Source organism: Myzus persicae, unplaced genomic scaffold (assembly GCF_001856785.1).
Source record: "Myzus persicae strain clone G006 unplaced genomic scaffold, MPER_G0061.0, whole genome shotgun sequence".
Lineage (NCBI taxonomy): Eukaryota > Metazoa > Arthropoda > Insecta > Hemiptera > Aphididae > Myzus > Myzus persicae.
In genome coordinates, this window is record NW_019100521.1 from 1 (window position 1) to 15604 (window position 15604).

Consider the following 15604-nt stretch of genomic DNA (forward strand, 5'->3'; position numbering starts at 1 on the left):
GCCGAATTTCGGTACCATAACGCCCTCTTAATATCCATTCATTCCTTACGTCCAGGGTCCAGACCGAGATACCGCAGTCACACTCGCGCAGTCCGACACCCTTGGTCGTGACTAAAAAAGTAAAAAATCAAAATTACACAGAAACTCGCGAGTTGTGACGTAAATATTGTTGTTGTCAACGGATAATGCATGATAACGACCTCGTGAGGGTTGTGATAAGAACACGACGATCGCTCAGTATGGCCACTGAAAAAATCTTAAAAAAATCTATCTCGGTCCTAATACAAGACAGCTCAACAGCTGCAACTTCAGCTGTTTTCAGTGTTTTGTTTGTCGACAAATCGTTATTGTATCAGTAATAGCATTGTTATGTTTTCCATTTCTACTTTCTACTTTTCTAGTTTTCTAGTTTTCAGTTATCCACTATCCAAAGTTCCAGACGTGTTCCAGCCTTCCAAGCCATCTCGGCAGTCGGCGCTTGCTCTCTCGTGACTCGCGTAGTAACGCGACTCACACTCTCACCGCGGCCGCAGACTCCTCGCTCACTCATTCGCCGAAAGCAGTTGTAGAGCAGCACCCACAGCGCGGCTGGCTATCAAAGTATCGAACCGTTTCACTCGTCCCGTCGACGGCTCGCTCTCGCGGTGCTCGTAGTAAAGTGTACCGCGCTGGTACTGCGACTATATAGAAGTCAGAAACTCCGAACTCGCCAGTGTACACACCACTTGCGTTCTAGCCCGTCGTGCCGCCTCCCAAGACCCAAAATTCTCCTCCGACAGCTACACCCTCAGCATGCGACCGTTGATGTCGCCGTTCAACAGCGCCCAGTCCGCGAACGCCTGACGTAGTAATCCAAGTTCCGACTTAACTCCAAGGCGGGCCACTGCGGACGGACTCGATCCTTTTTGTCCTGGCGACGTTGGCTACTGTGCTCCCTCACCTCCGAACGGTCGGCGGTTACACCGTCAAACGAGTAGTGAGTTTGGAAACGGTTTTTGGACTTAACGATTTCGGAAAGCCACCCCAGTACCCCACCATCGCATGTCACTCGTAGACCATGACTGTTCGTCGTTATTATTATTACTATTATTATTATTATTATTATTATCAGTTAGAGTGCGTGCGCGCGTGAACGCTGCGGAACACAATAGCAAATTGGCGGAATTTCTTCGATATGAACCACCTCCTTAGTTTGTTATTATTATTTTCCCTCGTCAAATAGTTTTCGTCACATTTTTACCTTGCCGATCGATTTGCGACACGTTTTTCAAACGGGGTTTTTTTCTACTATTAATTATTGTTTTTTACGACGTGTTATCAACGAGGTCGCTACTATATAAGTGAAATGCACTCGGCACTGTCGTCGTATCTGCCGAGTGATTGTAGATAGTGCACGCATTTCCGAATGATCGCTGCTAATTGCAAGTTGCAATGTGCATTACTAGCAAATCGTGAGACTTGACGTTCCTCCGTTCGACAGCATTGGTAGGTGTTTTTTTGTATGGTTGGAGGACGATTGATTGTTATTATTAACAACCTTGTCGTCTGTCTAACAGTGCTACAGTAGTTTTATGTTTTTTACACTGCACCAACTACCTGCTGCTTTTTCATGTTTAAGTAGAAGACGTATTCCGTTGTTTTTTTTATTTTACCATAACATTGTGTACCTAAGTCAAATTTAATTTGCTTACCGTTGGTCTATGATTGTTAAAACATTTTTTTATTTTTATCCATAGATGTTAGTTTGTATATTTCATTATCTAATCAGCTGTAACATAATTGAAATACAACAATCTGTAGATTTTTAACCTGGGTATTTGACGTTCACATACAATGAACACCTAACTATAAAATATAAATACTATGTAATATCAGCTATGCAATTCTTGTATTTATATTAAATATTCGTAAATCCTTTAAAATTAAATTGTAATAAATAATATTTTATAATTCATTAGATGCATGCATACTTAATTTAATTGAATAGTTGGTCGCTCCAATTTTGATTCTATTGTCTCATTTATCATTACAATCCGTCTATTGGCATAATTAAAAAAACAACTCAAATAAGTTTAAATACTAAAATAAAAAAGTTCAAAGTTAAAAAACTATTACACAAACTGTTACAACAAGTAGACTAATATGTTGTACTGCTGTTGTAGTAATGTTAGTTATAATATGTGACATCAAGAAAAAAAAACGTTATAAATTATGCAATGCAACAAATGTTTTAGAAAATCAGTGCTTGCCTATTCATACGTCTATTAATATTGTAATTAAAATAATTTAACTAAATATTTTTATGTAATAATTTTTGTAGATACATAATGAGGAACCGAAGCAGATTTACAAGTCAATCTGATCAATCTGATGATCAAATTTTTACACCAGTTGTTCACACAAGGTAAAGTATACCTTATTGATTATTGTAAAATTTATCCTTACAAATATTAAATATTTATTGATGCTTGTAATCTTAAGGTCTAAATTTTCAACTATGCATCATACACGTGGGAGTAGTGATCGCCACGAAGGCGATGATTCGAACAACATTGGTAAAATATTAGTATAATTTAATATTGAAAACTTACTCAATAATTTAATTGTATTTTATGAATACAGAAGGAACTAGAAGAAGTACCAGGAAACGAAAGTTAAAATATGAAAATTATAGTGACACTTGGATTGTCGGTTCTCAAGCACTTAAAGGTTATCCAAATATGGTAAATGAAGAAGGAGATGGTAAACTTAATTTTTTTCATATTTTTTGGTAACTCCAATACTCAATTATACCTAATAAGTATAATTTGTATTTAGTTGAACGTAGAATCACCAGAAATTATAGATTGAAACAAGAAGTAGATGACGATGAAGAGGATGATGAAGAAGATGAAGATGCTAATGCTGAAGCTGATGCTGATGCTGATAACCAAGAAAATGAAGAAGAAGAAACCAATCATAACTCAACACCAAGTATTAAACCAGAAAGTAAACATGTTTCAGTTACAACTGAAAATAATGATAGTCGACCAAGAACAAGAAGAGCTGTAGCTGAAGCTAGTGACAAATCTAATGACCAAAATATTGATAATGTTGATCTGTATACTCGTATAAAACGCACGCGAAATAAAAATCAAACTAAACCTAATAGTTAGTATAATTTTTTCTTTAAAATGATTAAAAAAATAATAATATATTCTGTAAAATTTAATTTTATAGCTGCTACAGAACAAAGTAGCGATGAATCCATGAGTTCTGAGGAGTTGAATAATTTGAATATTGAAGATTATTTAACATCTATTAAGAAGTTGAATGGCAAAAAGAAAAGGAGGACTATAAGATTAAAACAATGCAGCATCAGGCAATCCAATCGACCAAGGTATTATAGATACAGTTTGCGGAAGGTTAAACCTATGGTCCAAAGATTTCAAATACATTCAGAAAAAAATACAAGTAAGTTTGATAATAGGTACCTTTTATATTTTTATTTTATTAATGAATTAACAAATTGTTAAACTTATTTCTAGTAGAATTCTTACTACCTATTCAGTTATTTTCATTAGTACTAAATTGCCATTAATTGTTCATTAATAACTACCTACTAAAACCAATATATCACACACTTTCTTCCTATACTAATTTATTTATTTAACATATTGAAAATAGTATTTGTATTTTTCCTATTTTACAAACTGTTGTTATTAATATTTATTACTAATTGAATCTATTAAATGTTATCTGATTTATATTTAACATCATGCACCCTAATATACTCTTTAATCTGTCCAGCAAAACAATACACCCCAGCCTAATAAATATTGGTTCTTTTAACTAGTGATTTTAACTAAGGGATCAAAATTTAAAATGTTCAGTTTTTTTTTTATGCGCCGGATTAAACAAAAAACAAAAATTAAGAAAAAACGTAAATTTTTACACAAAATTGTTTTTAGTGTAACTTTAAAAAAATGACCGTAGATACATTCAGTGAATGTTTATGTTAGAATTTTCTATACGCCATAATAAAACATCAATGTGTTTACACGCCATCTAAATATTTTGACCTATGTTGAGCTATTTAACAATTTTTGATTGTTAATTTTTTTTTAAATTTATGTTGATAAAAAAATGTTTGCTCTGTCAAAATATTCGAAAGTGTAATACAAGGTTCCTCTTAAGTTGTTAGAGGAAATTTAAAAAAAAATTGAGCATAGGTAATTCTACAAAAAAAATTATAGGCTTTAAGAGTCCAAATTTTGACAAAATTTGTATAAATGTACAAATTATTTTGATTTAGAATATCCAGCGCCATGGTCATAGCTCGAGCCAAGAAAAAAAAATGGGGGCACGACAGTATACATAAATCTCGTAGCAGGAGTTGCCCATTTAAACAGTGTACATTGTTGGTGTTTTTTTTTTAACCAAACCTTACTTATTATCCACTGAATCAATTAATACTTAATAAATTGGAGAAAAAATCAGAAAAATTGTGCAGATGGTCATTTTGACAAAATCATCGAAATCGTACTGTTAGAAATTAAGTTATTAAAGGAAATGTGCAAACTTTTTAGTGAGAAATTATAATGAAATCTGGAATTACGGCTGTCGCATCTTGCTCCGATCAGTTCCCCCACTTTATTTTGTAGTACAAAATTATTGCTATCTCAAATTTGCGTATTTATTAATTGTTTCATTTCATTATCATCTATCACTTATTAAATTAAATTATAATGTTTAAATTAGTATATTGTGTACTAGACAGTGTGTTATTACTTATCACCGTGTTCAAAATTAATTATAAATATGCCAACTAAAGCTTACAAACAGAGAATGAAAAATAAAAAAAGTACTTACTGAATAAAAAAAATAAACAGTGATAAAATTAATTCCCCCAAAGAATTGTAAATAAATAAATGCTTAGTAAATTGAATTTTTTAAAGAACACTTATTTGAAAAAACAACAAGTTTAATAAAAAAAATCAAATCTTTGACTTCGATGTAACGCCTCAGTAGTAATAAAGAGAGATGGCCTCGTGGATGTAAAGACGTTTTTATAATAATTCTATATCGGAAAAATTATTGATGTAAATAATTGGTGATATCACATCAAAAACACTTCGTTGAACTACGTGTAAAAAACGACTGAATTAAAAAAACAGATCTTTAAGCACTATAAATATGTGATATCATAAATAAATGCTAATTAAATTGAGTACACTTGTTTTGTTTCAATAATTTATTTGCTTGGCAAAAAATTATTTTGAGTAGAAATGTAGATTAAATTATTTTAAATTAAAATGAACTTATAATGCCTTTTGTTTATTTTGTACACATTATTTCATATGCCGCGTCATTTAAAGTATATAATTTCTCGCCAAGTAAATTATTTAAAACAAAATAAGTGTACTTAAATTTGATTTACTTAGCATTTATTTATGATATCACATCTTTATAGTGTTAAAAGATTTTTTTTTTTTACTTAGCTGTTTTTTACACCTAGTTTGATAAAGTGTTTTTGTTGTGATCATAATTCTTTTCATATCTAAGATTTTTAAATTTAGTACAAGATTCTACAAAAGTAAGTAGAATGTCAAATTCAATTTTTTTGAGTGTTTGAAGTTCAAAATTTTACATGAAGTGGTATTCAGTTGATTTCTCGGGGAGTGATTTTCTTATTTTGATGTTATTCAAAAACAAATAATCGAGGATACTTCACATATTTTTATGTATAAACAATATTTATTTATTCATCATTTTCAATTTTTTTTTTAGTTTTCTTTTTTTTTAAATGTCAATAAAATGTTATTTGTTGGGTCAAAAGGCTTGAAAATGTAATACAAGGCTCCTCGCACATTGTTTCTATATCAGTTAATAGACTACTATAACTTAGTTAACCTAACTTATAGTTCCTTATAAATTGTTCAAAATGTGTGTCAAAAGTCTTACATTTTTTACCAAATTATATAAATTATTATGTAATTAAAAATAATTTTAAAAAAAAACAAGATTGAAAAAAATTATTTTTATGACTTAGAAACTCTTTACCACTGTATATTGTTTGTGTACTGTTCACAAAATATTATAATTACTTTTTAAAAATATTTAGATTCATTTCAAGGTATTTATACCATTTTACGATATATTGGTATTAACTTATAAACTATCTTCTAAATTAATAAAAGCTCATTCCTATTATAGTATTAAATTAATATATTATGGAATTTGTTTTTTAAAAAAATTTTAAAAACTCATCAAAAATTAAATCACTAAATTACTAAAAGCAGTATAAAATAATATATCCTTAAAAATATAGGCTTACAGAGACAGTTATATTCAATTTTAGAATTAATTTATATTTATGATGATATTAAAATCCTATTTGTATGTTTATATTTGAAATATTAAGTTTCTGTCTATTGTATCTGAGTAACTATATAATAGTGTAAATACTTAAATAACAACTACTATTTTGAAAATGATCTAAGTAATATTTTAGTATTTATATTTTTTTGTTAAAAACAGCAATACTTGCTTGATTTAAAAGAAATTATGTTGACAGTGTAGCAAAAATATAATTGATTAAATAATAATAAATTAATAATAGTTAATTAAAATAAATAATAATTCTATATTGAAATAAATTTCAGTTTTGCTAATTCTACTATTGACTAGCTAATTAAAAGTTAGGTAGGTGTATCTCAATTCATACAAAACTGTGATAAAAGTAATGTATTTAATATATATGTATGTATCTTTGTTGTAAATTAAAATAATTACTGTTTTTATTTTATTGTTATAACATGTGAAGATGTATCACTTCACTTTGGTTCTATGAATATTTTCCTTAAGATTTTTTCATTGTTATTACTTATTGTTTCAAAGTAATTAAAATAAAACTTTATGGCTGATCGCTAGAATCGAATAATTTTTGTAGTTAATAATTCTACTATCCATCATCTTTGACCACTTATTAAGGGTGTTTTCTCAAACTTGTATTGCTAAACATATAATTTTTAATCACAATTTTACAGTATTTTATATATAAGTTTATTTTTTTTTAGGAGCTATAAAAACTCCTTCAAAAATGGTAAATGGTCCGAGAAAACGTCGATCTTCATCTTCATCTGATTCGAGTTCCTCTGGAATATCTGATAATGATTTAGAAACATCTGTCAACCAAACTCAAGTTATTAAAAAACCCAAGGGTCATACAAGAGATGATAAAAATAAAAATAAAAATAAACCATCCCTAGAAGATATCAAACCAATTGTAGTAGACAGTGGTATTGGTTTTCATAATATTGGTGGTTTACAAGAACATATTGACTGTCTTCGAGAAATGGTTGTTTTCCCAATGATTTATAGAAATGTTTTTGAAATGTTTGAACAACATCCAGCAAAAGGAGTGATTTTCCATGGACCACCTGGAACAGGCAAAACATTACTTGCCAGAGCATTAGCTAACGAATGTAGTAAAGGTGGACAAAAAGTATCATTTTTTGTGCGTAAAAGTGCCGATGTATTATGTAAATGGGTTGGTGAATCAGAAAGACAACTGAGACTACTTTTTGATAAGGTAAATTGTATAAAGTTTCAATATAGAATGCTATTTTTCAATCAATAAGTCAATAATCAATATTAGATTATAAATATTTATAATCTATGGTGTGGTTAAGTATATTTTAAATATTATCCAATTTGTATATTTTTCCTAGTCTGACACTAAAAATTAGTTATATTTATAATGATGGATTATAAAAAATAAAGTTGACTAGTTACAACATTTTATAAATAATTTATATATGATTAATATGCAGGTTTTTAAATCCCACTTTCCTGTTTATTACATAGGAGATAATCTTGAAATTATTTCAGATTAATTTTTATCCATATTTTTTATATCTTTATTTTGCAATAGCAGTATGTAAAAACTAAAATTAACAATTACATTTATATATTTTTAGGCAAAAGAAATGAAACCTTCTATTATATTCTTTGATGAACTTGATGGTTTAGTACCTGTACGTTCGGGGAAACAAGATCAAGTACATAATAGTATTGTAACAACCATGTTGGCTATGATGGACGGATTAGAAAATCGTGGTGATGTGATTGTTATTGGCGCCACAAATCGTATTGATTCTATTGATCCTGCTCTTAGAAGACCTGGAAGATTTGATAAAGAGCTTTACTTTCCTCTTCCCACAGACAAAGTAACATTAAATAATTATTCTTAATTTAACTGTTGCCCCTACAATTTAACTTTTCTTACTACAGGACAGATTACAAATATTACGTATTGTAACTAACAAATGGAAGAATCATCCCGAGAATGAAACATTAGTTAAACTAGCAGAAGAAACTGTTGGTTATACAGGTGCTGATTTGAATGCTCTGTGTTCCGAATCAGTATTGCAGGCATTAAATCGTACATATCCACAAATTTATAAGACATCAAAAAGACTACTCTTGGATTTGGAAAAAATTCTGGTATTGTTTATTTTATTTTAATAAATTTTAATTTGTATTAAAAATGATAATACATTTATAATTTAACAAAAGACAAATCAGCAATGTTTTTTAAATTAATTATTGCTGTAAAAAGCTCTCCAAAGCAATAAGCCATTTTTACATTTTAATCAATTTAACTAAAAATTGTATTCATAAAATATTCTAATACAACATTCATTTTAGGTAAAACTTGAAGATTTTGAAAAAGCTATGAGTAAAATTGTCCCAACTACTGAGCGGAACGTTGTGCTCAATCCTAAAAAATTACCAAGTATTTACCGTCCATTATATGATAGTGTACTGGAGGATTTTATATCCTATATAAGTAAAATATTTCCAGAACTCAATTCACAATCAAATCAAAGGTAATGTATTATATTAATATATATTCTTCACAGTAAAGATATATTATATATATTTATAAATTGTACATTTTTGAATTATAATTTTATTTTATTAGTTTAAATTACTAAATTATTATTTTATTATTTTCATATTAGACTGAGAGTAGCAAAAGCTCCTCGCCTTCTGGTTCACAGCTTATCGGATTCAAAAAATGTTTTGGTTGTTCCAGCACTTCTACAGCATTTCGAAAATTGTTATAGACATACATTAAGCTGTACAACATTACATAGCAATTCAACATATTCTCCCGAGGAAGCTATTGTACAAGTAATACTATTATAAATTACTCAGTTATAAACTAACTACATAATTCACTTTCAGAATTGTAATGTATATAATTTAATGATTATTATATTAATAACCATACTTTTTTAAGTAATAATTAAATGTATATTAAATTATTCCTTACATTATCCATTTGTTAAGTGCTTTACTGAATATTGCTTTATTTTGTTTCAGATTTTTAAAGAGCTTCCCAAACATCTCCCTGCAATTTTATTTATTCCAAATATAGGTGAATTTTGGACCAGTTTAACATTTTCACTACAAAAGCTGTTCTTAGAATTATTGGAGTCATTAGATATTACTCTTCCTGTGTTCATATTTGCAACATCACTTTATGATTTCAAGGATTTGCCTAAAGAAGTAAAAATTGCATGCAATAATAAAACTTTTATATCCCAACTTTAAGTTAAAGTTGTAGTATAATTTACTATTCATTTTTTTTTACAGATATTATATATATTTTCTGGTGATAAACGAAAATACTCTATTCCCGGTCCTTCTGAAAAAGCTGTACAATCGTTATTCACTCTGTTACTTGATAAAGCCCTTACACCACCTATAATAGTTAATGATCAATCATTAGAAGAATTACCAATTGCTCCTATACCTAGTCCTCCAAAACTTAGTGAATCCGAATTAAAAAATATTATTTGTCAAGAAGAAAACACATTAAGAGAACTCAGAATATTTTTACGAGATATTTGTGCCAAACTTGCTCGGAATAAACAGTAAGTACTTTTTGATTAAGTCAATTTTTTTCGACTGTAGTTTTTATGAGAAAGTTCTTTTCAGTATTTTAAATATAAATTACAGATAACAAAAATAAAATCTAAATTATGAATGTGTCTTTTATATTATAATTTAAGCAAACGCCAAACATGTATACTTACTATGTAGTCTGTAAATACTTTCACAACTATGACATAACAATTTAATTTTCATAATGCATTATTTTAATCTAGCTTTAGGAATTGGTACAAAAATTATAACTATCACATTTCAGAAACTATTTGTATAACCCATCAAGTAATACTCTTTTTAATAAATGTTTATGGTGACATTTAGACATTATAATAGTTTAAAATCCATGGATACTCCCTTTCTTTCTGGTAAATTGATAACTGTTTTGTTACCGTATCATTTATATGGTTCATTATTCTGGTGCGGTATAATTTTAGCTATACTGGTTTGGACCAACAAATTTCTAGATAGTAAATGATACCAACTAATGGGTCTATAACTTTTTTACAGATTTTTCATGTTTACAAAGCCAGTTGACATAGAAGAAGTACCTGATTATTTAGATATCATCAAGGAGCCTATGGATTTAGAAACTCTTATGAGTAAAATTGATAAACATAGCTACATTTGTGCCAGAGACTTTTTAGATGATATTGATCTTATTGTAAGAAACGCATTGGAGTACAATCCAGATAAAAGTGCAGAAGATAAACATATTAGACATAGAGCTTGTTCTTTAAGAGATAAAGCATATGCTTTTATCAAAGCAGAAATGGACTCTGATTTTGAAGATACTTGTCGGGATATCAGAGATAAGCGCAAAAAGCGCAATGCTACTGAGATTGAACAAACTTGTGTTCCTGATTTTGTACACACAATTAAGAAAGATCAAATAGTAGATAAAGATGGTAATTATTTATCTAAATTATATATGTTCTGAGCTCAGTTATAAAGTATTATTTTTGACTGAATAATTGATCCCTCTAAAACATATATGAAATAATTGACATTCTATACTTTTAAATTATTTATTTATCACAAAATATACACCGATTATGCTGTACAGTTGGTATTAATTCTGTAAAAATTGGTTTGAGAGATTGATTTTTTGAAAAACCAATTATTTATTATTTCTGTAAACTATATTTATTACTATACTCTGTTCAAAATAAGAATCGCCTACAGCAGCCGACTAGTGCTCAGGAGTATGGCTATACTACATGGCAGGTATATAGGTTGGTGTCTCGACAGGGGTGACAAAGTAGTGTTAACTTGACTGCCACAGACAAAAACTGATTGCCACCTTCGGTGTTTCTTATTTTGAACAGAGTATATACAATATATTTTAACTGCAATAAATTCTACAGAATTTATAATTTTGTAACTATTTAAACTTAAATTTAGTTTCAAGTTAATACATAGTATACTTTAAGAATATAATTTATTTTATTGCTTGACTCTTAATTTAACACCTTATTTAAATCTATTGCAAAGCTTATAATACCCACAATGTTGCTATAAAAATAAAATGTTGTCCTTGAACACAAGAATATATTCACCTAAAACAACATAATATACTTATGGATACAATCTTGTCCATTTGTATGTAATAAATAAGTAAAAACAATTTTTTCAGATCATATTGAAGATAATAATGGCAGGAGAAAAAAACGTCGTAATATGTGGCAAAAAGGCTTAACACCTAAGAAGAAAAAATACTCAAAAAATTCCAAAGTATATTATTTTTGTTAATTTAATTAATACTTAATTAATATTGTATTACTTTATCACATTCTAATATTTTACTCCAATTGATTCAGGACCATGATGACAATACAGTCAATGAGAATACTAGTAATCACACAATTAATGGAATTGAAAGTCGTAAGTACTAAAAAACAAATATTATGTTTTGACTGCATGAAAGATTAATGATTTTTTAATTGAATTATATTTTAGGCTTCTTTTAGCATAATGGTTAGCAAACATTTTGTTTTTTATTTATATTTTATCAAGCAATTAAATATATATATATTTTTAGTTGTAGCTGATGAAAGTAGTAATGATAGCAACCATTCTATGGTCTGGGTGGACCGGTCAACTTCACCTAGTCCTACACCTAATGAAAGTAATCAGTTAGGTTAGTAATATTTATGATTAAAACTTATTATTTTTTCCTTAAATTTCATCTTTTTTTATTGAAAACTTATTTTGTTAAAAATATTAATTAAAATTATTTATGTATAGAGTTGTCACCAGTCATTCCCAAACAAGAACTTAAGGTTGATAAGACCTCATTTTGCACATTCATATGCAAAGATGTAATGCCATTTTGGGATCAACTAGACGCCTATAATATTGATGACGGAATTATTGATTTATTTTCCTTATTCGATAATAAAATTAGTCAGTATTTACAAATATGGGATCGATCCACCCTAGTTACGGTAATAATAACATAATTTTACTCGTTGCTTAAACACAAATAATAATAACATTTTTAAAGTCTACAATTATGCATTTTTAAAGTATTAATTGTGAAATTGTACAGATATAATTAGTTTTGTATTAGTATTGATATTACAACACTGTTATGTAGTGTATTCTTTTACATAAATGTATAACAGTGAAATATTTAACTGTTTTTGAAAAACTATCTATATCTAAGCCTTAAGATTATTTATTTTATGTATTTATGTTTTATTTGGTGATTAATCATTATATTTATTTGTATAGGAATTAAAGGCAGAATTTGAAGAATTTAAGATTCAATACATTAAAGAGCTTGAAGAAAAAAATGTATAAATATGTTTTGCATCTTGTGCTGTATCAAACTGCCAAAGACATTTTTAGTTTAACATCATATTACATGGTAATTTAGGTATATATTTAAACTGTATTAATTTTTTTTATGATACTGAATCAGTTTTATACTGCCATTTATTTTATAATTTATCTGATTTTTTTTTTTATACTGAAATATTAAATTTCATGTTTCCATAAATTATATAAACTTGTAACTAAAATGTTGTTATAATCTTAGGCATGTTATAATTTTAAATAAACTAACTGTGAATTAATGTAATTTGTTATTATTTATCTAATACAACAAATTTAAAAGTTGTTTTAAATTTTGTTTTTCATTCCTATAATAAAATAATCATATAAAGGCTTTAATCAAAATCTTTAGTCTTTATTTTTAATTTAATTTCTTAATTGGTGTATTAATTATATTATTATTTGTAATTCATTTTTCTACTCGAATTACACCTTAGGTTGCCGTTGATCTAATTTTTAACAACTTTGCACAAATTTTAATACTATTAATTACCAATTGTTCTAATAATATTATGTTTTTTCATTTGATGAATGTTAATAATAGATACAATAATTTTAGTCACAAAGTAAGATATTCATCTATATAAACACAGAACAATATATATTATATCTAATTTGACTATAGTTTGTTATTTTAGCACAGAATAAAATAATTCTGTGATTTTAGTCTCGTTTGTTATGATAATAATAAAGTCCCAAAAATTATAAAATGGTCCATCTCATAATAGAAACATTACATTATGTCTATGAATATTATTCATCAACCATCAAATTTAATATGAATTTAATTTGTCTTATACATTAAAAACTATTGAAAAATGAGTGACCTAAAAACATCTTTAAAGTTGAAAATGACAGGATTTTTCTACTCAAAAACGTAATGCATTACAAAAAAATATTTAACGATAGACTAAGTAGTATGCATTTATTATAATATGTGACCATACAATAAGATATAATTTAAATATCTTTAATCAGAGTTGCGCTCAGGAATTTTGAATGGAAGGGTTTAACTTTTTTAAATTTAATATAAACAATATATATTATGAATTAAAATTATATGTAAGTAGTAAGACTAGTTATAGGTATAAATATTGGTCAAGTGTCCATCGAGGGGAGGGTTGAACCCCTTACCCGGATCGATGTCAATGCTAAAAAATGTTAAAATGTTAATTTTTCAACAGTATGGATATCTTTAGTTTCTAGTAGTTAGTTCATGAATCTGGAATCATGATCAAAATTGAAAATAATAAATGTATAATCAAAAAATTTGCAAAAACCCATATAATAAATAAATGATAATGATGTGCAAAAATCAGCAGTCCTTGGAACTAATTTGGCCCTACTACTGTTATCGTGGTATACAGCTGCAGTCAATAATAAGGTTACCAGCTTGCTACCATATATTTATCACGATACCAATATACCATATGAATTCGGTGATAATAGATCGAAATATCAAGTAAGGTCAGCCCTTTTCGACCTTTTTTTTTCGTCGGCTGTGGTGAATTTACATTTTCTTTTTAATACCTAGTAGGTTAAAACTTACAGTTCATTAATCATGTTCCGTAATATTTCTACTGCGGTGAAAGGATGTACCGAAGTCGTGGCGACCACATCCACCAAGGCGCCGTGCCCAGGTAAACCGTCTAAACAAATTGTGCCGCCTAGGCCAATCTACCTGACCAACTTCACCTTGCAAAGTAATCTGTTGTCCAAGAAAGCATTAACTTCAGTCACCGCGACCCAAATTCGTTTGGTCCACACCGATTTCAAGATTCCAGATTATACCGATTACCGTCGTAACTCTGTGAAGGATCCGAATGCTTCTAACCGCGACACATATGAAAGTCGAAATGCCTTTACTTACATGGTTTTGGGTACTGCCGTCACTGGCACAATGTTCTGCGCCAAGGCAATTGTTCACAAGTTTGTTTTGTCAATGGCACCAGCTGCCGATGTCTTGGCCATGGCGTCCATAGAAGTTAACCTTAATGATATACCGGAGGGTAAGAATGCAACCATCAAGTGGAGAGGAAAGCCCTTGTTTGTTAGACATCGTACAACCACCGAAATCGAAGCTGAGCAAAATACCTCTCTGGCTGAACTCAGAGACCCGGAAGACGATTCTGTCAGAGTTCAAAAGCCCGAATGGTTGGTAATTGTTGGAGTATGCACTCATTTAGGTTGTGTACCAATTGCCAACGCAGGAGATTGGGGTGGTTATTACTGCCCGTGTCATGGTTCACATTATGATGCAGCTGGTAGGATTCGTAAAGGACCTGCACCAACAAACATGGAAGTACCACCTTATAAATTCATTAACGATAATACACTTCTAGTAGGTTAATGTGTAATTATTCAAGTTTTTGTCTCTAGATGTACATGTACGTTGTTAACATTTTTTTAAATATATGTTATCTTGCTATCTGAAAATTACTTTGTTTTTAAAGTCTAAAAGTATGAAATCTTAAATTAATGTTCAATAATATGTCATTTGTTTATGATACACATATTTGTATGTAATTTCAAACGTCTAGCTAAATAGTAAATATTACTTCCAAAATATTGTATAATTTATCCACAAACTGAAATATAAATAAAAAAAATTATAAACAGCGACTTTGTAAATGTTTATCCTAAAACATAATTTCACAATTAATACCCAGGTTAGGCGCTTTGCTTTGTATATTGTATTGAGGGTTTGAACTGTAAGTTACTGTATAATATATAATGACTAATGAGTAATGGATAATATATTACATTGGAATTCAATAATAAATCATTGCAATTTTGCATGCAAAAAACAATTTGGAGCAATTACATA

The 15604-nt window shown here is 28.7% G+C and overlaps 2 protein-coding genes across 3 annotated transcripts; both read left to right on the forward strand.

Moving 5' to 3' along the window:
• The first annotated feature begins 282 nt into the window (after positions 1-282).
• Positions 283-13015, forward strand: LOC111030125 (ATPase family AAA domain-containing protein 2-like). 2 transcript variants are annotated; one of them, XM_022309486.1, is made up of 19 exons: positions 283-976; positions 2321-2404; positions 2482-2555; positions 2623-2742; positions 2818-3150; positions 3220-3453; positions 7059-7573; positions 7962-8210; positions 8275-8487; positions 8692-8873; positions 9009-9180; positions 9373-9558; positions 9646-9926; positions 10450-10847; positions 11576-11673; positions 11760-11823; positions 11981-12079; positions 12187-12386; positions 12676-13015. In XM_022309486.1, the coding sequence occupies exons 2-19, from the start codon at positions 2328-2330 to the stop codon at positions 12742-12744; spliced, it is 3564 nt and encodes a 1187-aa protein (XP_022165178.1). In that variant the 5' UTR covers positions 283-976; positions 2321-2327; the 3' UTR covers positions 12745-13015. The 2 variants fall into 2 exon arrangements, with proteins under 2 accessions (XP_022165178.1, XP_022165185.1); XM_022309493.1 differs by lacking the exon at positions 283-976 and adding an exon at positions 1004-1485.
• A 1207-nt stretch (positions 13016-14222) lies between these two features.
• On the forward strand, positions 14223-15246 carry LOC111030160 (cytochrome b-c1 complex subunit Rieske, mitochondrial). The gene has a single exon (XM_022309537.1). The coding sequence runs from the start codon at positions 14339-14341 to the stop codon at positions 15125-15127; it is 789 nt and encodes a 262-aa protein (XP_022165229.1). The 5' UTR covers positions 14223-14338; the 3' UTR covers positions 15128-15246.
• The last annotated feature ends 358 nt before the right edge of the window (positions 15247-15604 follow it).

What these genes read in the sequence shown, in the direction of transcription:
- LOC111030125 (XM_022309486.1), top strand. Translation starts at nt 2,328, where the DNA reads ATGAGGAACCGAAGCAGATTTACAAGTCAATCTGATCAATCTGATGAT. An exon ending in AATTCACAATCAAATCAAAG is followed by an intron (nt 8,874 to 9,008) that starts GTAATGTATTAT and finishes TTTTCATATTAG; the next exon opens with ACTGAGAGTAGCAAAAGCTC. An exon ending in AATACTCAAAAAATTCCAAA is followed by an intron (nt 11,674 to 11,759) that starts GTATATTATTTT and finishes CAATTGATTCAG; the next exon opens with GACCATGATGACAATACAGT.
- LOC111030160 (XM_022309537.1), top strand. Translation starts at nt 14,339, where the DNA reads ATGTTCCGTAATATTTCTACTGCGGTGAAAGGATGTACCGAAGTCGTG.